The sequence below is a fragment of the Gallus gallus genome, chromosome Z, assembly GCF_016699485.2.
Source record: "Gallus gallus isolate bGalGal1 chromosome Z, bGalGal1.mat.broiler.GRCg7b, whole genome shotgun sequence".
NCBI classification, from domain to species: Eukaryota; Metazoa; Chordata; class Aves; order Galliformes; family Phasianidae; genus Gallus; species Gallus gallus.
Window position 1 is genome coordinate 45,210,254 of NC_052572.1, and position 25,185 is coordinate 45,235,438.

At 42.9% G+C, this 25,185-nt stretch overlaps 1 protein-coding gene across 1 annotated transcript in view; it reads right to left on the reverse strand.

Annotated features, from left to right (window-relative positions):
• The window catches only part of ROR2 (receptor tyrosine kinase like orphan receptor 2), a 154,069-nt gene extending 129,258 nt beyond the window's left edge, over window positions 1–24,811 (reverse strand). Inside the window, exon 1 of the mRNA NM_001080716.2 lies at window positions 24,557–24,811. Within this exon, the coding sequence (NP_001074185.2) occupies window positions 24,557–24,629 (73 nt within the window). The 5' untranslated portion in view covers window positions 24,630–24,811. The remainder of the gene's footprint in view (window positions 1–24,556) is intronic.
• Window positions 24,812–25,185: the final 374 nt, after the last annotated feature.

Genomic DNA, 25,185 nt, shown 5'->3' on the forward strand with positions numbered 1-25,185 from the left:
GAACATATCAGCATAAATGTTTCCCAAATTTGTAAAATGTTACAAGAATTACAATAGCTCATACTCACTTTATCTCTTCACACTGAACTGCTGACAACAGAAAAAGGAGCTGGGAAACCTCCAATGAAAGGTTGAGAACTACAGTAATACATCTGAAATCACTATTAAATCTATTAATCCCTAAAAGAAACAGTCGAGCTAGAAGGACATTCACCTAAATTATATTAAGCAAATATAATGGCACCTGGGATCTTGCAGCTCCTGGGCAACAAGCAAGAAGAGTAGTACAAACAAAACAAGTTCTCAAGGCTAGACTGCACTTTTAACAACTCTTGTTTGTCACATAGCTAAAGTAGATAGCGCAAATAAAAGAAATCACAAAAGGATGCACTGCCTTTTAAAGGCAAAGGGCTTAGGCCAGGTATTATCAGAAATTACAGCCATATAACCTCATCTTCAAAGCATCAGACAATGAGGATGCTCAACTTCACAGTGACTCAAAGTATCATTCATATTAAGCATCAAGAGAAATTAAAAGTTTTCGAGGTTTAGGCCATCAGGTCAGCCCACTTTAAAACAAGCATTACAGGCTCAAGTTTGACTCATGCTTTTCTTAACTCAAAATCACTGATTCACTGATCACGACAGTCAGAAAAAGAGGAAAGATGACAGTATAAAAGGGAGCTACCGAAAGAAATGCAGAACACCTTAGTGAATCCTCTATTGTTTGGCATTTATTTCCTTTGGATGTTCAACTTGAGGCAGAGTGGAAGGAAGGGGAAGGTATCCAAGACTAAAAGTGCTATAATATTCCAATGCAAAAAAGGCATGAGAAACAGTTTTAGTATTCACTTATTTTCCTTCTAACAACCCAAGTGGCTGTGGGAAAAGGCAATGTTAAGGGACAAGCCTAAGCTTCAGACTTCCACTCAGCATCTAGAAGTTATTGCTGTTGCCCATCATATTTTGTGGATGGTTATTTAGTAAGAGAGAGTGTGGATGGAAGGTTATCCAAATTAGCACTTGAAAGATTGTTGAATATATAATAACAGTGCTAGCTCTGGTTTATGCAGACACTGGACTCCAGGAGGGACTGAAGTCCCTTCTCCAGCCCTTATTGCACCAGACCACAAAAACTGATATTGCATTTTTTCTGTCTAGCCTAACTAATGCTCTACTGCAATAGTTTTAACTTTTTTCCCATTCCTTTCATGATAAGATTTTGAAATCAGTTTGTCTTGCAACAGAACATCTGCCTCTTCAGCTTGACCACTGCTTTAAAACCAGCCCCCCAGGAGCTGGTCAAAGGCTCACCTGTGGTCTTTGTTTGGGTTGTGTGTTTAAGTGAAATACTATCCCGGGTGAAAAGCAGAGATAAGCCTGAGAATGAGCACACTGCTGTAAATTATGGCAGAAATTTCCTGTGATTCTTGCTCCAATAAGCTAAAAAGGAAAACCAAGGTCTGGCTTTAAATTCTGCCTTTGCAAGACACACACTGGAGTGAACATGCGAATTAAGAGGTACAGATCTATGTACTGCTAAACTGAAGTGAGAAACTAGAAAACTTCACAGCAGCCAGCTCATGAAAATCTATCCGTATCTAACATGACAACATGAATTAGAGGCATAAAGCCAATTTTTTGTTCACTTTTTCATTTTAGAAAGTTTGCCTTCAGTGTCAAAAAGAAGCTATATCCTCTTAGCAATTTTAAGTACCTCATCTTTCTGACCTGCACTTAGGAAAAAACACAGCAAATAATGAACATTTATAAACTGTAATCAAGTAATCCAAACAATAGTAGCCAAGCATCTCTTAACTAAATGTTGGCAGGAGTTCAAGATTAAATCAGTTCCTGTATGTTGATCTATGGCCAGAGGAATGTTGTTATTTACTAAATCTATACTTCTTTAAGGGAAGGCCAATCGGCTTAAACACAGACTTCATAATCTAAAGCATCTTCAGCAGTTAGAAACCTCACCTGTCAAGTCTGAGAGACCCTAAATTTAATCCTTGTTTGAGAATTCTGTAACATCTGGAGTGTGACTTCATTGGCTGCAATAGAATAATGCCAACTTATGACAGTTGAAGATAGGCTTTATAATTCTTGGGGTATTACTCTGCACCCAGCAACAGCCTCCACATTCTGCAGCCATATAAACAGAATTAAAAATGAGGGAAAAAAAGGAACTGCAGGCAGGATACACATTAGTAGCATATGATACTCCTCTGGTAGTCAGCATTATGTGAAATCCAACTTGGAGAACAGGAGCTATCCTAACATATCATTCTAAAGGTATGCATGTTTCTTGATATGCACTTTCTCATGTAAACTTGTAAAAATTAAATGCACTTATTGTGAGCAATCTCTTTCTTCAAGGCAAAACCAAAGTCTTCATAGCCATGTTACCCACCACTGAAAAGCTAACTCTCTGAACTCCTGGTGGTGGTGATGCTTTCCTTCAGCTGTAGCAGACTGAGTGCCTGGAAGATGTTTTAGCTTTCCAGTCCCAACAAGGCTCTCCACCACTCAAGTCTCATCTTTCAGACTACACCCCTACTCCTCTGCAGAGATGTATATGTACATTTGTATATGTACATTTTCCTACTTTCTACAAATTCATTTTAACAAGAGAAGATCTCAGACTCAGCCATTTTAGAACAACTTTGAACTTTACTTTCAGTCATTACATACCGATATTCTCTCCTAGGCTTTTTGTTTTAACCCGCCAACGGACCTTTCTAGGTCCGTCCATAATTGTCATTGGTATCAACTACTTCACAACACTGCTCTACAAATGCTGTAAATTTTTGAGTTTCTGTCATTTATGTTGTGCTGTCTGTCCCTTTCTTTTAGCCAGTACCCTGTAAAAAAAGACAAATGGCAGTACACTAGAATTTTACTTACATGCAGTAGGGCATTTAAATGCAAAGATATTTCAGTGCAGAAAAAAAAAGAGCTTAAATTTCATATTTCTTTGGAAAAAGAATATCAGCAAGATAGTTGCTTCACTTCAACTTGAATCTCATTCAACAGTAAGAACTTCTGTTACAAGGATTTTTTTAAATTATTATTTTTATTTTGACCTGTAAGTTTTTTTCTTATAACTTTAGCTTCACAACCATTAAACATTATATTATGTATATGTACCGTCATATGTGGTGCCACATCATCTCAGTTGTCAAGAGCAGCTGCTCTAGAGCCAGCATGAGTAGAACCAGAGCAACTGATCTCAAGGTACAAGGAGGTCCTGGGGTTCTCCTTTGCCAGGGAAACACTGAGACAGCAAAGCAACCCTCCAGCAACAGGCAGCTCTCCTGAGAGAGGCTGACAGGCTAACATGCTGTGGGCATTGCCAGGGCAATGGAGGCCACACCTTCCATAAGGAAGCCTAAGAGAGAGCAGCGAGTAGTCACTGCCCACCAAGTACAGCATGGGCAGAGTGTGAGTGTCATCTGCACACCCACTGTGTGCTGTAACAGGTGGAGCAGTAGCTCACACAGCAGGGCACTTCAGAAGCTTCAGAAGCAAGGGGCACTCATTCCAAGTGACTCTCAATGCAGAATGGTGAGCACTTGATGCCAAGCTAAGGCTGCAATTCTGGCAGAGGGTCATGCAACACCTACCCCAGTTATGATCAGCACCTTCATTCAGACATAGCTTCTAAAGGAAGATGTATCTGTGCAGACTATCATCTATGAGAACTGTCTGGACCTTTCTACTGGAGCAGAGATGAGTGACAAACTCGCCTATGTAAGATGTGCCCAGGTGGAGGACTTCCTGTGACAGCTGACTTACCTGAATGAGATGGTCAAAAGACTGTGTACTGTCAGTGAGGCAGAGATAGAGAGTGAGCCAGATTCACATGCAGTCTGCACGGAATCCACAGTCCAGGGCCAAAAAGCCTCAAACTCCCCCACTGGCATATCCAGTTGTAGGGGAAAAAACTGTGATGAGAAATGGCAAATTTACATGACAAAGACTAACAAGAGGAAAAAAGCTTGCCTCAAAGTCTGAGGTGCTTCTGCAGAACTGCTTCATGGTTCTCCAGGCTGAGAAGCTAAAAAATACGAAACAGGCAAGTCATCTGAACTGAGTAAGGCAGCCAGACCTACTCCCCCTGTATAGCAACTATTGCAACTAAGAACAAGCAATGGGTGATAGTGGTGGGTGATTCTCTTCTGAGAGGTACTGAGGCACCTATCTGTCACCCAGACCCGCTATCTAGAGAGGTCTGCTGCTTGCCAGGAGCCTGCAACAAGGACATGACTGAGAGGCTGCCAGACCTTATACATCCTACAGACTACTACCCTCTGCTGCTATTTCGCTTAGGCACCAGTGACACAACCATCAGCAAGCTGAAGAATATCAAGAAGGACTATAAGGAGCTGGAAGCAGCACTGAAGAACTCAGAAGCACAGGTAGTCTTCTCATCAGTCCTCCAGATTAGGGGAATGAGGAGAGAAAGGACTGACAGAATTAAGAAAATCAATAAATGGCTAAAGGAGTGGTGTTGTGAACAGCACTTTGGTTACTTAATTCATGGAACTAATTTTGAGAAATATGGCCTTTTGGGGGAGGATGGGGTTCATCTGTCAGACAAGGGAAAGATTGTCTGTGGCTGCAAACTTTACAGTTAAAAAAGGAGGCCTTTAAACTGGAGTTGTCAGTGAGGATCCTCAAATCATTGCACATTGAGGTTGATAATGGTGATGGATGCCCTGGGCTTGGAGCAGGACCACAAACCAGTAAGACAGCACCTACGGAACTCCAATTGGTAAGCCAGCCTCAATGGGAGCCAAACTCAAATGCCTGTGGAGGATGGGGAACAAACAGGAGGAACTGCAGGTGTGTGCAAGCCTACAGGTCTATGATGTCATTGGCATCACTGAGACATGGTGGGATGATTCTCACAACTGGAATGTAGGAATAGATGGGTATAAAACAGGAAGGGGAGAACAGCAGGGGGTGTTGCTCTCTACATCTCTGACCACCCGGAGTCCATGGCGCTCCACCTGGAGACAGACGAGGAGCTGACAGAGAGCTTAGGGGTTAGGGTTAAAGAGAAGGCAGGGGAAGGAAGTGTCATAGTGGGGGTCTGCTACAGGCCACCTGATCAGGAAGACAGAGCAAATAACACCCTCTACAAACAGATAGGAGCAGCTAAACATTTAGAAAACATGATCCCCACAGGGGACTTCAACCACCCCAATATCTGTTGGTGGGGCAACATAGCATGACATCAGAAATCGAAGACATTCCTGGAATGCGTTGATGATAACTGCCTTTTCCAAGCAGTACAGGAACCTACAAGAAAACATGCAATGCTGGACCTTGTGCCCACAAACAAGGAGGGGCTGGTGAGCAATATGAAGGTCAAGGGCAGCGCTGGTTGCAGTGACCATGAAATGGTGGAGTTCAAAACCCTTAGGGTATCAAAGACAGCGTGCAGTAAGCTGGACTTCAGGAGAGCAGACTTGGAACTCTTCGGGGAACTGCTTGGCGGAGTAACATGGGAGAAAGCCCTGGAGGGAAGATGGTCCAAAGAAAGCTGGTTGGTATTCAAGGACCATTTTCTCCAGGCCCAGAGGCACTGCATTCTGAGAAAAAGAAAGGCAAGAATGCCAGGAGCCCTCCTCAGATCAACACGGAACTCCTGGACTTACTTAAGTTCAAAAAGAAAGTCTATAGTCAATGGAAGCAAGAATGGGTTACCTGGGAGAACTACAGAGAAGTTGCCTGAGCAGCCAGAGGTCACGTGAGGAAAGCCAAAACCCAGACAGAATTAAATCTAGCCAGTAAAGGCAACTAGCCAGGGACATAATATGGAACAAGAAGAATTTCCACAGGTATATGAGGGATAAAAAGAAGGTCAGGGAAGATGCAAGCCCCCTTTGGAAAGAAACTGAAGACCTGGTCACGAGGGATACAGAGAAGCTGAGGTGCTCAATGCCTTATTTGCATCAGTCTTCACCTGACAAACATGGTAGCCTTTTATGATGGACTTACAGTGTCAGTGGATAAAGAAAAAGCAACTGACATCACCTACCTGGTCTTGTGCAAACCGTTTGACAATGTCTCACATGACATCCTGGTTGTGAAATTGGAAAAAAATGGATTTGATGGATGGGCCACTCGCTGGATAAGGAATTGCCTGGGTGGTCACACTCAGAGAGTTGCAGTCAACAACTCCATGTCAAAGTGGAGACTGGTGATGAGTGGTGTTGCTCAGGGATCGGTGTTGGGACTGGTGTTATTTAACATCTTCGTAGGTGACATGGACAGTGAGATCAAGTGCACCATCAGCAGGTTTGCAAATGACAACAAGCTGAGTTGCAGTTGACATGCTAGAGGGAAGGGATGCCATCTAGAGGGACCTAGACAGGCTGGACAGTTGGGCCCACGCCAAGCCTGTGAAGTTCAACAAGACAAAGTGCAAGGTCCTGCACCTGGGTCGGGGCAATCCCAAGCACAGATACAGGCTGGGCAGAGAATGGCTTGAGAGCAGCCCTGAGGAGAAGGATTTGGAAGTGTCAGTTGATGAAAGATTCAACATGTGCCAGCAATGTGTGCTTGCAGCCGAGAAGGCCAACCATATCCTGGGTAGCATCAAGAGAAATGTGACCAGCAGGTCAATGGAGGTGATTCTGCCTCTGCTCTGCTCTCATGAGACCTCACCTGGAGTACCGCATCCAGTTCTGGAGCCCCCAATGCAAGAAGGACATGGAGTTGTTGGAGCAGGTCCAGAGAAAGACCATGAAGATTATCAGAGGGTTGGAGCACCTCCCCTCAGGACAGACTGAGAGAGCTGGTGCTCTTCAGCCTGGAGAAAAGAAGACTCTGAGGAGACCTTATAGCGGCCTTCCAGTACCTGAAGGGGGCCCACGGGAAAGCTGGGGAGGGACTTTTTGCAAGGGCAAGTAGCAACAGGACAAGGGGAAATGGCTTTAACCTGGAAGAGGGTAGATTTTGACTAGGTATTAGGAAAAAAATCTTTACTGTGAGGGTTGTGAGACACTGGAGCAGGCCGCACAAGGTTGTGAATGCCCCCTCCCTGTAAACATTCAAAGCCAGGCTGGATGGGGCTTTGAGCAGTCTGGTCTAGTGGGAGGTGTCCCTGCCTTTGGAAGGGCAGTGGGGTTGGAACTAGATCATCTTCAAATTCCCTTCCAACCCAAACCATTCTATGATTTTATATTCACGAACACCGTACGGACAGTATTGCTGACACAAACCTCTCTCTTCTCAGTGTGCTGCACAAAGCCTCCCTCTGCCTCATTCTCCTCCTAACTAAGACACACAAGGCCATCTCATGCAATACAAAAATTGATCAGAATTCATGAAGTTCTTTCATTTTCCAACAGGGGTTTTGGGAGAGTGTTAACATGTTTACAAGCAAAATAAAATGCAAAATGTGTTATGGAAACAGATCTTTTAAAGCTCAGTTCCACATATACTGCTGGAGGGAAAACGGCATAACAGAACTTTTTATAGGTTCGCAGTTTTGAACAACACATGGTTCATGAAATGGTCCACTGGAATGGATTTTCATGACTATCCAAATAACATGAGGCCCCAATGAAGTCAGTAGAAAATGCTTCTGCTGAGCTGGGCTGATACTTACTTCAGATCTAATTAAACCTGGAACACCTAGAGCATGAAGGATCCTACTGCTTGGGTCTTACAGACTGTGGCTTTGATCCTGTTAGATACTATGCATAAAGGAAGGAAGCACACTGCTGGTAGCAGTGCTGTTATGTATCAGACAACACACACTCCTACAGAATGTGCAAATGCCAGCATCAAATACTTCTAAGAATTTAGCGCAGTATTCGAAGTTAGACAAATAAGTCTTGAATACTCAAAAAAAGGAGCTCAAGAATAAGTTATTTTTCTTCAGTTGTATTTTATAATTTACATGTGGAACAAAAGTATGAATTTAACTTGGATTCTAAAGCCCAAATTTTCCTTCTTTGCATAGCTACTGCTACTAAGCTACCTCGAAAAATGGCTTTTACTTTACCTACAGTAGAAGTCAAATTACGTAAGTTTTGAGGCATCCCAGGTACTCTACTCACTGAATTATTTACTAAAATATTAAAATCTTCCCATCTTAGTAAATAATTTGAAGCTAAACTACTTTGTTTTCTAGTTATTATTATTGCTAGTGGTATTTTGTACCACTCTAGACACTGAACTCACTGCAGAAGAGAGAAATCTTACCACTTCATAAATATCTTGTTAACAGCTGAATTACAACCTATGTAAGATACTTCATCACAAAACAGAATATTAAATCATCTAAACACACTTTTGTATAAGCAGCAAAACAAACCGTACCCTTTCAGAGGGAGGGGAGCCTTGTTTGTAGAGTGAGTGATGACTAACAATATAAATGAAAGTATTGGCTCTTTTCTCCTGGGACTCAGGAATTATCCTTTCCAAATTATGGTTTTAAATTAAAGACACTTGGAAGTCTCTAGTCTCCATCCCTTTTGGACAATCATCCTAATCCCTAAACCACCACATATTTTAGAAAAACTTGGCAGTCTCCACACAAAAAAGAGCAGGGCTGACCAAACTGACTCAGAATTACCAAAGAGAGTGGTCTCACTGGTTCCAGTGAAGAAAAAATATAAATTAAAAAAGCAAAAGCAGCATTGTCAATGGTTTATGGGCTGGTTTGGCCCAGTTCCATGACTAATGGGGGTGGGGAGGACCCACAGACCCATGCCCTGGGAAAAGGAAAAAGGGGAGAAAGAAAAAAGGGAAAAAGGCCTAAAAACAAAACAGTGGCAACAATCTGAGGAGAAACAAATTATTTTACTAAATAAGATATCAGAATACAAGATAATACACTACAATACAATACAATTAGAATTGAAGCCAATAAATCAAATAAAATGAGAGAGTGTCCAAAAACTGAATGCCTTACTCTGGTGCTGAAGTGATACGTCTGGAAGAAGAGACAAGCCAGAAGAATCAAAAGGGGGGTCAAGTGATCTACTGGTATTTATCTTTCCCTCTGACTGGTAACAGTAACAGAACAGGTTACAGTCCTCTGGGAGATGTAGTTCTCTTCTGGGACAGGTGCCCAGAACTGGAGCATTAACTCTTATTAACTCTTAACTCCCAGTGCACTATATGATGTTATGACGTGGAAAACCGATAACCAAAAATCATAAAACCATGACAAGCACATAGAAAAAAATACAGAAATAAAGAAATAAACCCCACGAGGGTTCACACAAATCAAACATGCACATTCAGTATATTTCATAATTACAGTTTTGACCTGATGAAGGAAAACATGCTTATTTTCTGAAATATGCCAATTTCACATTTTTTTTCTCCCATAATGTTACAGCTCTCAGGTCAGTAGATGGTAGATTTGACAATGACTTCCTTCACGTCTACGGCACTCTAATTGTTTCAAACTGAGCAAAGTGTATGAAATAGCCAACCACCAGAGCAGGCACAAGTTCACCTCCCTTCTTATTCTTAATTAGAACATGCTATGCTGCCCCTCATGAAATTGATCACATTATACAACTCAAAGAACAAAAAAGGAAGTGAAAACACAGAGCAGGAATTTCCAAAGCACAGTTTAGTGCCGTGTTCAGTACTTACACCAGTAGCTATGCCAGCAGAGCAGCAGTAATTTCTAATCTGCTGTTCATGCTGCACACATGAACAAGTTAGCTTATCCAGTCCTTCCTATCACACATTTACACAATCCTAATCCCACTCCCTCACCCCAGAGGCATCTTGTCCTCATGAACTGGATCCCAATCCAGCTCCTCTGCTCAGACAAGTACAGCCACTCCAGCCTACACACCTACCTCATCAGGGTTGCACACTCCATCTCACTCTTTTTCTGCTTTTACTCCTGTGTCCTACACAAGAGAATTTCATATATTTGATACCAGCAAATATTCTGAAGCAACAGCATAAAAGGATCATGGTAAGTGGATCCCACCCAGTAAGCCACCAAAAAAAAAAAAAAAAAAAAAAAAAAAAGTTTGGAGGTGTTCATCCTATCTCCTGCTCAGAAAATTTATTTCCAGACAGCCAGAAACAGGCACTGTGGATCAGTTTGAAGTGATTCCTACATTTGGTGGTGACCACAGACAAGGACAAAGAATTGCCCCCAAAAAAGAAAATCATAAAAAGTAAAGTGAAGGAAGATGACAAGACAATGGCAGTTATACAAATAAGGAAATACACTCTACAGAAATACAATCCTGTAGAGTCAATGAGAAGTGCAAACATTTATTCTAACACAATTACTCAAATTCTAAGGCCATAAGTTATTTTTGGATTAATATTAATGCTTAAAATTGAGATTCTATCATATACTCTGAAACATTTATCACATGGCCTTGCAACATGCAACTACTCAAACAACATGGAAATTTAGACAGAAAAAAATAAAAAGCAAGAGAGCATTAACCAGTATGAGATTAACAGATACAATTTTAATCCATCCAAAATGATTCAGATGTAATATTAAAGAGTATTTTATTTATTTATTTATTTATTTATTTTGCTTACAGTTTTATACAAACTCAGTAAAAAAAACAACACCTGAATCATTGGAAGTAGTGGTGCCTGACTCTGCTTTCAAACTGATGAATTTTATTATGACAAAATACTATGATAAGCTACAAGAAGGCAAGTTATTTAAGAATAAACCACAGAAGCAAGACTTTGACACAGGAGTTTCCACTGCTGGAAGTCTATATCCTGTACTGAATGATATCAGCCAAGTTGAAACTGGGGCATCAGGTGAAAATGAAGGTGATACATTGTCTGAGGGGGAACAGTCTCATGTGATTCTCATAGGTGAAACATGAAAACACGTTGTGCAGACAAACTCACTGGAGAATTAGGAGAGTAAACTATCAAATGTGCTAATGGTACATAACTTACTGAACTTCTCAGACAACACCAAGGTGCAAGGCAGCCCAAATATATTAATCTCTGCAAATGAAAGATAACATCTGCAAAAAAGTGGTATGGTGTGGGGCGGAATGAAGAAGTAAAATTCAGCAACGACAAGAAGATTCTGTGTTTAAACAATCACAGTGATTTAGCATGGGATCTAACAGGCTTGGGAGCAATTTACATAAAAGACTTGGAGTAGATCAGAACTTGAGCAATGCCATTCTGCCACAAAAGTCAGACACCAGTTTGGGAAATAAAAACAACTTAATCTGTTAAATACAGAAAATAATCCTTTTCCTTTATCTAGTGTTGGTGCAACCTGAGCTGGAATACTCCAGTTTGAGTTAATTCACTTCAGAAAGATGTTCCAGAACACTTCCAACAAGGAGGAATGAGCACAACTAGGAGATTCAGAAAACATGATGTAAGAGAGAAGGCTGAAAATGAATCATTTAGGTTGGAAAGACCTGTAAGATTATAATGTCCAACTGTTAACCTAGCACCGTCAAGTCTACCACTAAACCATGTCCCTAAGCATCACAACTACAATTAAATACTTCCAGGGATGCTGACATAACTACTTCTTTGAGCAGCATATTCCAGAGATTCACAAATCTTTCAGTAAACGTGTTTTTCCTTACATCCAACCTGAACCTCCTCTGGCACAACTTGAGGCTCTTCCCTCTCAACCTGTCACCATTACCTGGAGGAAGAGGCTGATCCCTGCCTTGCTACAACATCCTTTCAGGTAGCTGTAGAATAATTTTTCCCCTGAGCCACAATTTCTCTAGGCTAAATAACCCCAGTTCCCTCTACCATTCCCTTATAAGAGTCTTTAGAAGGGTCTCTAGACCCTTCACCAGTTCTCTTGCCCTAAAAATGGATTTGGGTATCTATCACCAGCTTCCTTGCCCTAAAAATGGAAAGGCTCTAACAAGAGATGCCTATGAGGAAAGAAGATACTTTTCAAAAGGTATTGACTTCAGAATTCAAGATGTTTCAAGACTACCAAAAATCCTGTAGTACAGCTACAAGTGGTAGATGAACTAACTATAATGGGAAGTAACCAAGGATATGGATTCACTGTGCCTGTGCACTTGCCTATGAAGATCACTCAGCCTCTGCCCCTTTCACCTCCTTGGAATGGGCTACACTGGCTCTGTGTGATTCTGCCTAGAAGGACAGATAATGTGACCTCTCAAATTCCTTCTAATCCTTTTTCCCCTAATGATACCATTACAGAAGTGCTCAAGACTTAAACACACTTCAAGTATTTCTCTAGAGCCTAATGCTTCAGCACCAAGCCTTGGTTTTTTTTCTGTTTATTTCTATAAATCATAAATTATGTGTCAATTATCAAGACTAATACCTCAAGATGACACTAGGTATTTCACTGATCATTAAGGACTTGTCTGCAGGAAAACGTTACTATGCCTAGTTAACTCTGTGGTTGCACACTGAACTAGTACTTTCTAATAACAACCTCTCTGGACACAGTAAGTGTTCAGTAAATGTGAGATAATGTTTGCCACTTTTTGTAACACTGAAAATGGGCTGTCAATTTACACCTTCCCATTTTGCAGTACTTTCCCATGTAAACACATGCATCCCCAAGTTTCAGTATTAAAACTGTGTTTAACTTTAGCTTTAAGCTTCAGATTGTGAAAGAGGCAACATTTGAAATCTGCTTTCCTAACTCTACATGCTGTTGTTTTTGACTGGCATGATCCTATTCAAAGCTTCCTCTACATTCAGCATACCCTTAAATAACACATTGAGAAAAATGTGTCTTTCTCTGGAAAGCTATGTTATCCAAAAGTTCTGGAAGTAAAATTTGCAAGTATTTTTTCCCTTCTGATTTGAAAGCTCCAATATCATGGACTCTACTATGTAGGAAGAAACAAATTTCTGAATCCTACTTCTACACAGACATCAACAGAAAAAGGTAAATGGGAGATCAGTTCTAGAAAAACAGTCTAAATAACTGTCTACAATTTCAAATATTAATATCCAAATTCACTGAATCAGCAGAACAAAATATAAAGAACAGACTCACCCTCTTGAGATATTCATTAACTACCACTTCTGGTCTAGCTGGAATTTATTTTTTTTTAATCAATTTGTTGTATCAAATTGCTTCCAGGCAGAGCAAGGAAGTATGGTTATTTTTAAAATTAAAACAACAGCAGATATATTTTCCTCATGTAGGCTTGGTTCAAACCCTGACCAAGCTTGTAATTTTGTCTACATAATACAACCTTCCCCTTTGTAAGGGATTCTGGTCTATCATGAAAGGAGTCATCATCAACCACCAATTTAATGACAGAATATTTTAAAGCAATTTTTAATGTCTATGGTCACCCATCAGTTACTGGTTTCCTAGGGTATTTCAAGTGATTTTTATTCCCATTGTCAGTAAAAAAATTTCTTATATAATTCCCTGGTTTCCTGTCACAGTCTTCTCTGTTTCTTTTTTCCAACTTTTTCTATGAAGCGTTTCAAGTTCTTGATAAATATTTATATTTAGCCACAGAAAGACAACAGATTAAAAGTGTAATCACAGAATCATAGAATCATAAAGTCATAGAATCATAGAATGGCCGGGGTTGATAAGGAACAATATGATCATCTAGTTCCAACTCCTGCTATGTGCAGGGTTTCCAACCACTAGACCAGGCTGCCCAGAGACACATCCATCCTGGCCTTGAATGCATCCAGGAATGGGGCATCCACAACCTGTTCCAGTGCATCACCACCCTCTGAGTGAAAAACTTCCTCCTAATGTCATCTAACCTAAATATTCCCCGTCTCAGTTTAAAACTATTCACCCTTGTCCTATCACTACCAATGCATGAAAACAGCCATTTACCCTCCTGTTTATATGCTCCCTTCAGGTACTGGAAGGCCACAATGAGGTCTCCCTGGAGCCTTCTCTTCTCCAAGCTAAACAAGCCCAGTTCCCTCAACTTTTCCTCATAGGAGAGGTACACCAGCCCTCTGATCACCTTAGTGGCCCTCCTCTGGACCCGCTCCAAGAGCTCCATGTCCTTCTTGTGCTGGGGGCCCCAGGCATGGATGCAGTACTATACATAGGGCCTCACAAGAGCTGAGTAGAGGGACACAATCACCTCCGTCTCCCTGCTGGCCACCCCTTTTTTTAATGCAGCCCAGAACATAGTTGGCCTTCTGGGCTGCAAGCACACACTGCTGGCTCATGTCCAGCTTCTCGTCCACCAGGACCCCCGCGTCCTTCTCTGCAGGGGTACTCTCAAGGAGATCTTCCCCCAGTTTGTATAAATACCTGGAACTGCCCCAACCCAAGTGCAACACCTTGCACTTGGCCTTGAACCTCATCAGGTTTTCATGGGCCCACTTCTTTAGCCTATCCAGGTCCTTCTGTATGGCTTCCAGTGTACTAACTGCACTGCTCAGCTTGGAGTTGTCTGCAAACTTGCTGAGGATGCACTCAATTCCATCATCTATGTCATAGATAAAGATGTTGAAGAGCACCAGTCCCAAGACTGACTCTTGGGGCACACCACTTGTGACCAGCATTTACCCAGATATAGAACCATTGACCACAACCCTTTAGCTGCAACCAGCCAACCAGTTCTGAATCCATCAAACAGTCTATCCTTCAAATTTATACCTCTCCAATTTAGAGAGAAGGATGTGGTAAGGGACCATATCAAAGGCCTTGCAGAAGTCCAGGTAGATGACATCCATCACCTTTTCCCTGTCCACCAAAGCCATCACTCCATCATAGAAGGCCACCAGATTAGTCAGGCACAATCTGCCCTTGGTGAAACCATGCTGCCTGTCTCAGATCACCTCTTCATCTTATATGTGCCTTAACATGGTAACCAGGAGGATCTGCTCTATAATCTTCCCAGGCACAGAGGTAAGGTTCACCAGCCTGTAGTTCCCAGGGTCATCCTTTCACTCTTTCTTGAAAATGGGAGAAATGTTTTCCTTTTTCCAGTCACTGGGGATTTCATCTGATAGCCATGATTTTTCAAATATGATGGAGAGCGGCTTGGCAACCACATCAGCCATCTCTCTCAGAACCCTGCAATGCATATCATCTGGCCCCATGGATTTACATTCATTCAGTTTCATGAGGAGGTCTTGGACTTGTTCCACTGTTACAGTGGGACAGAATCCACTCCCCACACCCTCACCTAGAGGTTCAGGGTCCTGGCAGACACGGGAAGTCTGACCACCCGTGAAGACTGAGGCAAAGCACTCACTGAATACTTCAGCTTTTTCCGTGTCTGAGGAAGCCAGTTCTCCATCCTCATATAAGAGAGGGGGAACACTCTCCTTGGCCTGTCTCTTCCTACCTATGTACCTGTAGAATACCTTCTTGTTATTTTTCACATCCCTTGCCAAGTTCAGCTCCATCTGTGCCTTGGCTTTCCTGATCTGATTCTGATCATGGTCACTGCAGCTCCCTGGCTGCCTCCAATCTTAACCTCTCTAACGTTCTCCTCTGCATTGGTTAGCACAAGGTCTAGTAAGGCTTCACCTTGGGTCAGACCATGTAATACCTGGACTAGAAAGTTATCCTCAACAGACTCCAGGAATCTCCCACTGTGCCACTATCCCAGCAGATATCCAGGTTGTTGACACCCCCTATCAGGACATGAGCCTGCAAGCACAGCTCAGACAGCTTGCTCCCTAGCATATTCTTGACCCTTCTATTCAGTCGCATCCTACCTGATGTCAGCATTCTCCATTTCTCAAAGCTGTGTCCCAAGTAATAGTATCCAAACCTCTGAGTGCGACACCATCCTCGAAGACAGTCATTCGATCTGTCTGTCTTCCCCTTTCTGTCAGTCTCCAACTGAGAGAACAGAGAACAGTACTGGTGCTTCCAATCTTTCAGCAACCTGCCCAGAGCCCTGAAGTCCCTTTTTATCGCCCTAGGGCTTCTTTTGCCTACCTAATCATTGCCAATGTGAAAAACTAGTAATGGATAATAATCAGAGAGTCTACTAGGCGAGTGATTTTCCTAGTAGCATCTCTCACCTGGGCCCCAGGCAAGCAAGACATCTCCCGATGGGTTGGATCCGAGTGGCATATTGGGCCCTCGGTTCCCCTCAGAAGGGAGTCCGCTGTTGATTATGTGGTGATACAGGGGGCAGTCTGACGTGTCCTGGGCAACTCCATCTAGCTGTAGTAGAATCTAGATGCTTCAGAATCCTTATTAACTTAGAATATTTGAAGAGTTTCATTTAAATAATAAAACAAAGCTCTAATAGATGCATAGCCAGGCTGGATGTGGCTCTGGGCAGCCTGGTCTAGTGTTTGGCAACCCTGCACATAGCAGGGGGGTTGAAACTCGATGATTATTGTGGTCCTTTTCAACCCAGACCATTCCATGATTCTATGATAGCCTTCACATAGATGTATAGCCTTGACAAGCCTTATTTTTTACATTTCACTGTTTATTGTACCAAAAAGACTCTCCTGTTACGTCAGCACAACTAATGTTAAATGCTAGTACAAAACTCAGCCTAAGAAAGGACTGCTGGAAATTCAGCTGTTCAAATATAAGAAGAAATGAGAAAGAGTATTTGTGGTGCAAAGAACTAACTGACAACTAATTAAACATTTGTTTGCAGACGAGACTTTCGAGGTTGGTGAGATTTTTATTTAAACAACAGAGGTTAGGCTCAGCCCCACAGAATCCAATCTTAGATCACCATCAGATATGAGAATATTGTGAAAGTCTCTCTTAAAATTTCTAGCCCACACAGTTATGTTAGAATTTTTGCATATTGCCTTCTCTGTCTCTAAGTGCACAGTCCTATGGCTGTGTAAGTGATTCTGTATGAGGGCTGCCAAGCTCTCCCCTCCCACCACACCACCACACAGGTCCCCATCCAGCACCTGTGGTCCTGGGAGAGGAACCAGCCGACTCAGCCAGCACTGAGATGGATTTCACAGGGTCAGGTTTTTAGCAGCCAGCTCTCTCTGATATCAAGTTTGAGTAATTTTACGTTACCTGACAAGCACACTTCAGGGCAGGCATGTTTGTTTATAAAAAAAAAAAAGCTTCCTTCACATGTTAGTAGAATAGACAGCTCAACACTCATGCAGAATTAGAACAAGACTGTTACTGCCTGAAATAAAAAAAAAAAAAAACGTATTTTTATTTTGATTAGCTATCAAACATCTATTGGCTTAGCTTCCGTTTGCCTCTTTATTTTCTTTTTATTAAGAACAGGTAAACATTCATACAGGAACATGATAATTATGTCTAACATCCTTGTTTTTCTATTCTGTCATGTCACGTTTCTAAATGAGAAACATCTACAGTATGGCCATTTGTTGATTTATCTCTCAGATTATGTGCTCACATTATATATACTATGTAATCTCAGTGTGCTTTTTACACTGTGTCCTTCTACAACTTTCCTATTATCAAGTGTGAAGATCTTATATGTCACCTGGGCCTCCTAATTTTTCAAACTGCTTTTTTATGATTATAACAGAAAATCATGGAATATGTTTTAAGGTAACTCAGCTGCTACAGTCAACAGCTGTTGAGTAGCACCATATTTTCCTTCCATTTTTTGATCTTGCTCTACTCAGCTATATTTTTGATACATGCAAATCCAAGCAAATCAGATAAATGTTTCCAGAAGTGTTGTTCTTTGGCTTTTTCCTTTTAGAAATATCTTGCACCAGACCTTCACTTCACCAGACCTCACCCAAAAGAACAAGCCAAGAAGACCTGACAACCTCCTCAACTGATCCAAGGAAACGCTGCTGTGACTCAGTCCTCCTGAGCCATCTGCCCTTTGTGCCACAGTGCTGATCACCTCACAACTGCACTGTACTGCAGCTCTCTCAGCTGCAATTTATCTATCAGTAACACATTATTTCTTCATGCACCTAAAGTCTATTGAAATTCTGTAATTGACCAGGGTTAGTCAATGAAGCTGCTATATGAGCTGCTATATGAGACAAATTTAGGACAGAGTATATGTTAAAAAAGGTAATAGCAACCAGTACAACAGCACACAATTAGTCTAACCGTTAAATGAACAACTTCTAGAGGCATCACAGTGAGGAAAGAAAATTATTAGTTCTGCAGATATTTACAGGAGGTGCCAGTAAAGCAGGAAGAAAGAGATGAGCAAAGCATTTGAGAGAGAGCTGTGAGCTAAATGGAGATTCATTTCTTCTGCAGTTGGAAGTTGGAAGAATTACTGCCACTGTTCCCATCCTTCTCCTAGATGCTTCACAAAATGCTCCTGACAGAAGCTACCAGGTCTATACAGGGTAGTGAAACAGGTGATCTCACTCCTAAAATCCAAGCATGGTCATCTGTACCACAGAACTTACAACCTACTCTGGCCCATTGGTGGTGTTTGCTTATGTGAGACTTCTGTTTGATCAACTTCAAAATCAATCAGCTAAGCTTAGACCAACTGAATTGATTTTGTGACATTGTCTGAAACTGGGTGCCAAATGTCCCCCACTGCTCTGACAGAAGAGCTTGAAAAGTGTTAACAGCCAGCTGGAAGGAAATGAAGAATTGTGGATGGAGGTTACTTCTTTTAGCAGTGCTGGTATGATGTCTGGATATATTGTCCATATGATATATGGATTATATATGGATGATGTCTGTCCATATACAATAAGAAGTACAGCAATTACAGCTTGTTAAGAAGACTGAAAGTGCGAGACTAAAGACTTACAAATAAGTGTTCACAACAAATAATTGAAAGATCCTACTGTAAAAAACAGCTCAAATGCCTGAGCACTCACTGCTCTGAGTTAACCCACTCATCAAATTTTTATTTCTCCATCCATTAATTTTGTTCTCCAGAAAAATCTGTTCCATCTGCCAGACACCCAAGCCCCCAAGAGATCTACCTGTGCTGTTGTCAATAAGGAGCAAATAAAGCTCCTGCACTTATGTAGCAGACAATCAGTCTCACTAGTTTGTATTTGGGAGGAGCTCTGTGACTTCTCATTTAGACTTAAAGATGATTAAATTATCTCTTCTTATTGTTGATATAATTTAGAAGAAGAAAGCATTTCTGTGTTTGACTAATACAAATCAAACTTCAGTATTTGCAACATAATTTTTCCCGATAAGAAACATGGAAAAAACTCTTTCTGTCTATTCCTGTCAATTGTAAGTTATTTGTCCTCCATCTTCTGCTTTACTACATCTTATGACTTTGTTAAGGAATTGGTCCTTCAGTTGTTTAATTTATGATTCAACTGGGCAGTTGTGCATGTTGTTTAGAAAAAGAAAACTCCATAATTTTGAAAGAACTAACAAAATTTATCCTCTCTCCATACCATGCAACAAGTCATTCCACTTACATACACAGCACCATGAAAATAAATAAATAAATGCAGGGTATTAAACTACCAAAATCAAGGAAAAACAGTTATGAAATCCACTTCATCTTGAAAATACTTAACAGATGAACTGCTAAATGAACAGCCTTGAGCACCATTGATGAGGACAAAGGGCAATAACCTGGAGTTACAGAGTAAAATGTTTATACTAACAATAAAGGAAGTGTCCAAACAGAGCAATTCAAGGACAGAAATCTAAGTTCTACAGAGGTTTCACAGATCTGATGGCATATACAAAGGGAATATCTCTTTCAAGCAGAAAGAGATGTGTGTTCCTTGCATCTCCTCATGTGTTTACATCACCTGAAGAGGAATTATTCAATCTAAAAATATATCTACATGCATGGCTCACATTTGAAGTTTACAGAGAGCTCAGTGACAACGTAACCATGGGGACTCAGTGTACACTAAGTTCCTGACTGGACTACCTACATTTTGAAACCAGCCAGGCATACTGGGGTCTGGACAGAACATCATTGATTTCACTTTGCAAGTCCCACAAGCAGTACCACTACAAAATCTAAATCCATCTGTTTCTCCACCAAAACCAACCTAAGGCAAACTGGAAAGGTCTTACCTGTTTTCATCGTGCTAGTTCTCTGTTCGCTTCTATCCATGCAGTCTTTCCCTCCTGCAGAATTCTGTTAGCAGACCATCAGAGTTTGCTGGTCTAACTAAATCAAGAGCTTCAGGTGCCCATGAAAACCCACCCTCACAGTCATAACCACCACATGGGTATCAGTGATGTCAGCCCGCTCTGTTCTGGACTCAGAGAAATCAGATACACAAGCCCATGATCACTCCTTGAAGACCTGCCAAATCAGTGATATAGTGTTATCCTTTCTCTCTGACCAACTACAGCACAGTACACCTCTTCACCAGCACAGATGCACATCCACTGTGTTGATGCTGCAAACCCAGAAATAAAGACAAATTCCATTTGCAGGCAGCAGCGCAGCCTCTTCATTTCAGCAAGCAGTGCACAACATAGATGTGCACAACAGCTCAAGCAGGAACATATAAGCTAATTGCATACTGACTCAGAAGAGTAGATCTGTCTGGAAGACACCCACACTGCTTCTCTAGCAGGCTTTCCAAACTTCTCCAGACCTGTGCTACTGCCACATGAGCCAGCTAAATCCATGGGAGGTTGGATACGTGTACCTGTTCCCATTACAGTAATGGTGTCTGTCAATACATTTCTGCTGTGATTTCCTGTTCTCACTGAAATTTTAATACAGGTTTGTGTTCTTAAGTCAATCCTTTTGTCCACTGCAAGTTGAAAGACAAAGACATACTCTACAGCTAAGGTATCACATTGGTTTTCTGAAAGCTGTCTTTGCCAACCAGCAGAGTCACTCCATTTCAAAGATCATCGATAAACATCACCCAGAAAGTTAAATTGAAATCCTTTCCCAAAGCAGCTGAGGAGGACAAACAGATACAAGGAGAAAAGGTTGGTTGTGGATCAGGTCTAAACAGAGGATCAGAAAAAAGCACCCAGCGGGATGTCTGCAAATGAACATGTGTGTATGGCAAAGGCTTGGAAAAAATAGAATACCAGGAGCTGCTACAGGGCATTGTTCACATCAAACCACTGAAACGTTTGGACAAAACCAAGAGGAAAGACAATCATTTAAGTTAAACTGTTGTTTGTCCCAAATGGTTAATAGCAATGTTGCAGGAGTCTACAGTACATGTAACAATAAAAAGCAGGATTAACAAACAATGCATCTTCTTTTAGTGCACCAAAATCCTGTCATTCCTCTTTTTTGAAGCTTTAACTACTTTGTAGTCACTGGATTAGACGACTTGAGAGCTTGCATACTTTTCAGACATGCTGAGCCTAATGACAACTTCCTTTACAAAGCAACAGCCTCACAATGAATAAACAAACTTAAACAGAATACCATCCTTCACACAGAGAACACAGTGACAGATGCTATAAATTACACGGAATACCCTTTAAGTTGTATTTCTTCCCTCTGAGCAACCACACAGCACAACACAGAGCATCTACAGAAAGATTTACGTATGAAAATCAAAGGAAGGTGTTTTTTTTTTTTAATGCTCTGAAAAAAAAAAAAAGAATTATTTCGGTCAAACGTGCAGTTAAAAATTTAAGATGATGGCAGTTTCTAGCTGACATTCACATTAAATGCAAAACATGAATTTAAGGTCTGAAGGTAAACTGTGAGAAGGACACAAGTCCACCATACAGAAAATTCACACAGCTACTAAAAAAAAATGGAGTATTCATTACCATTTCTTTCATTTCAGTCTCATTCTCTTCTGTGAATGGGCTAAGGCCACTGATTCCTAATTGGTGGTCAAATATATTCCCATGCCAATGACAGTTTTTGAAAGAATTCTCACCTTACACCAAGTGTGGTGAGTGAGTTTAGAACCGATCAGCTTTCCTGCAAACTGGAAGCTCACTACATAGGATTAATTTGCCTGGTCAGCAAACTGGTCCTTTTCTCCCCACTTCCTGCATTTCTATGCTATTTACAGCAGAAAAGAGATGTAGGAGAAAACAGCAATTCCATTACAAATGCCTAACATTATCTAAAGACACTCGAGGGGAAAAGATATTCAGTGGCAACCTTTGACCCAAGGATAAACTTCACCACTAAATTACTTAACAATTTAATGGAACACAAGAAAAAGCCCAATAAACGTTTGACCTAAACACTATCCATGTAGTTGTCATTTACTAAAAGTAATACGAAGATTTCATATACTCAAAGCAGTATGTACTTCTACCAGGTGATCCAACTACACTTTCCAGAGCTGAATCTTCTTTATTAAAGTCAGGAGGGGGCTACAGCTGAATTGTACGCAACTTAAAAGATTCATTTTGCAGCTTTTTGTAGTAAGGCATTCAGAATAAACTGATACTTTATTCATTTCTCCACTAACTGTACCCTAAGAAATAAGACCTTTTTTTTTTTTTTTTTTTTTTTTTTTTTTTTTTTTTTTTTCCTTCACTGCAATGTTAGGGAGAAGTTTACAAAACATGGGGCTTGCAAAATCACAGCACAGCATTAACATTTTTTTTCGTTCCCGGATATTCTGTTGACAGAATTTATGTATACGTTTTCAAACACAGCGTTCTGCATACTCTGCAAGCCATGTGAGCATTGCCTTCGGGTTGGATAAACATCCTTTCCCATTTAAGGGTAAGGAGATGGAACAATTAAGGTAAATCTCAGGTCATATTCCACACTGCGCACCCACAGTTCCACCACACCGACACCCTCTCTTCTGGTCCTGTTTCAAAGCCCGAGATAACATGTTCAAAAATAAACACTGAAATTAAACGTAGATGAACATAGTCTGTTTACTGTTGAGCAAATCTAATTAATCAGAAAAAGATAGATAAGCAGTAGAAGTACACGAGTGTTTATTGTTGTCACTATGGGCTCTCGACCGCAGTATAGAGGGGGGAAAAGATAAAAATAAAATAATAATTAAAAAAAGGTCCGTGGCACATTCCCTCCCCTAATCAGAGCCGCGTGGAGCTGCGCTGTGCGGCCCGCTCCCGGCCGCTCCCAGCGCAGCAGTCTTTCCAATGCGCGCACACCCGTGGCGGCCCAGGAAAGCTGTGCGGGGCCCCGCAAATTGATGTTCTCCCCTTATCGTCCCTCCCAGAGGGGCAATAAAGGCAGCAGAAAAAAAAAATAGACGCGATGGGAGCTGACCCCTGAGAGAGATAACGCGCTCCCCCCGGACCTCGAGCTTTCTGCTGACCCGCTCCCCTCAGGGAAACGCAACAAATGGCAAGACCTGGGACCCGGCGCTGAGTAACAGGAAATATCAGCATCTGTCACCTCCCGGGGGGAGGTAAATGGATTAGCGAGAGCAACAAAGGGAAGAAAAGCCCTTTCAAACGTGCAATTGATTAACAAGTCCCCTCTAATCTGCAGCATCGCTGTTTTTCCTCAAAGACATCATCGCTCTCCTCTCGAGTTTCGGAGCAGCTCAGCAGCGATCTGGAGCGCGCCAGGCCCCGGCCCGGCACGGAGCCGTTCTCCCGCGCCACCACCCGCGGTCCCGGGGAAGGGTTTGTGGGCAGTGTCCTCCGTTGCGGAGGGGAGGGGACAGTTCTTCAGAGAGCGGTGTTAGGGGAGATCAAAGAGCCGTGTCCGACACCCCGACCTCCCCACTGCATTTCACATTCCGGGCAAAATGAAAACGTTAAACCTCCTCCCCCTTCTGCTCCGAGAGCGCAGCACGTCTGCAGCGTACGTGGAAGGAGGAGGAAAAAAAGTTAAGCAAAAAAGAAAAAAGTTAAAAAAAAAAAGAAAGAAAGAAAGAAGGAAGAGAAAAAGAAAGAAAGAAGTTATGCGGAGTCTTTCAAGGGAGCTCTTATGGTTCCCCGCTCCCCGAGGTCCCCGCACATCGCGGCGCTTCCCCGGCCAAACCAGCAACGACTCCACACCACTGCAGGGGCCAGGCAGCGAGATGCCTGAGGCGCGCGGCTCTGCAGCCCAAGGGTGGGCTGCCGGGTACTGTCGAGAACGGGACACTCCGGCGCCCAGAGGCCCGGATCCTCCACCGTCTGTGCGGACGGCGGCGGCCCCTCGCCTGCTTTAATCCACCTCACCCCCTGGTTCCCGCTGAGGGTCTGGCAACACTCAACGGCCCAAATAATAACACATTATTATAACCGCTCCGAGGGAAGGCTAGAGGGCGGGCGGAGGGAAGGAGGAGGTTCCACTCCTCACTACCTACTCTTGGCAATAACAAAACCCCGAACTTTTCCTTTGTTTTCTCCCTCTCTCCCCCTCCCACCGCCCGCCTCCAGCCGGCCCCAGTGCATGGCCCCACTCGGGGCGCAGCACGGAACGGAGAGGGACTGCCGGGGCGCGCCCGGGAAGGTGAGGTTTCCGTGATCCCTTCCCGGCCTGCCTTCGCCTCCTGCCCGCCCTGCTGGTAAAAACGTAACATCAGGTCTCCAATTTGAAAAACAAAACAAAACAAACAAGCAAACAAACAAAAACCTTAAAAAATAAAAAAAAATGAGGAAAAAGAGGGAACGGAGAGAAAAACAGTAATCAGCATCAGCTTGGGATGCTGGCGCTCCATCAGCCTCAAGCGGGACGCACAACTTTCCTGGAAAAGAAAGCAGCACCCCCCGCCTCCCTTCTCCAGCTGAACTCCTCTGAAAGCGGCGGCAGCAGCCTCCGTTCCCGCGTTCCCGGCGATCACCCCTTACCTGCGGCGCGGAGGCGGAGGAGCACTGCGGCGACAAGCAGGGCCAGGAGACGCAGAGCGGCCGCGGGGACCATTCTGCGATCAGTGTTAGTGCCTGCGGGCGGAGCGGCGCGGCGCGGTGCGGTGGGGAGCGATGCGGTGCGGTTAGAAGAGGTGCGGTTGGCCCCGGCTCCCCAGGCGGGGAGGTGCTGTGTATGCTGCCGACCTGGCACCGCCACCCCAGCTCGGCTCTCCTGCTAACGGACTCTCCCCGACTGGGGGGCGGGGGAAACCGCGCTCCTTTCCCCTCCTCCTCCTCCGCCTTCCCCAGCATCCCAACGTCACCGGGGACAAATCCGACACAGGGCAGGGAAGGGGAGGGGAGAGGCACCGAGGGGTGGCGGCCCCGGCGCTCCGGCACCCTCTGCTGGGGGAGCACCTCCCGCGGCAGCGGCTGGAGGGATGGGCGCCCCGGAGGCGGGGTGGCCCTCGACTCGCAAGGAATCTCCAGCGAGAAAATTAACCTGGGGAGGTATGAGGAACGCGGCCGACAGCAGCGCTGCACCTCCGGACTGCCGCCTCCTCCTCGCTGCAAAAACCAACGCCTTTCTGCACCCGCAAAACACCGAGGGAAAGCCCCGACAACGACCG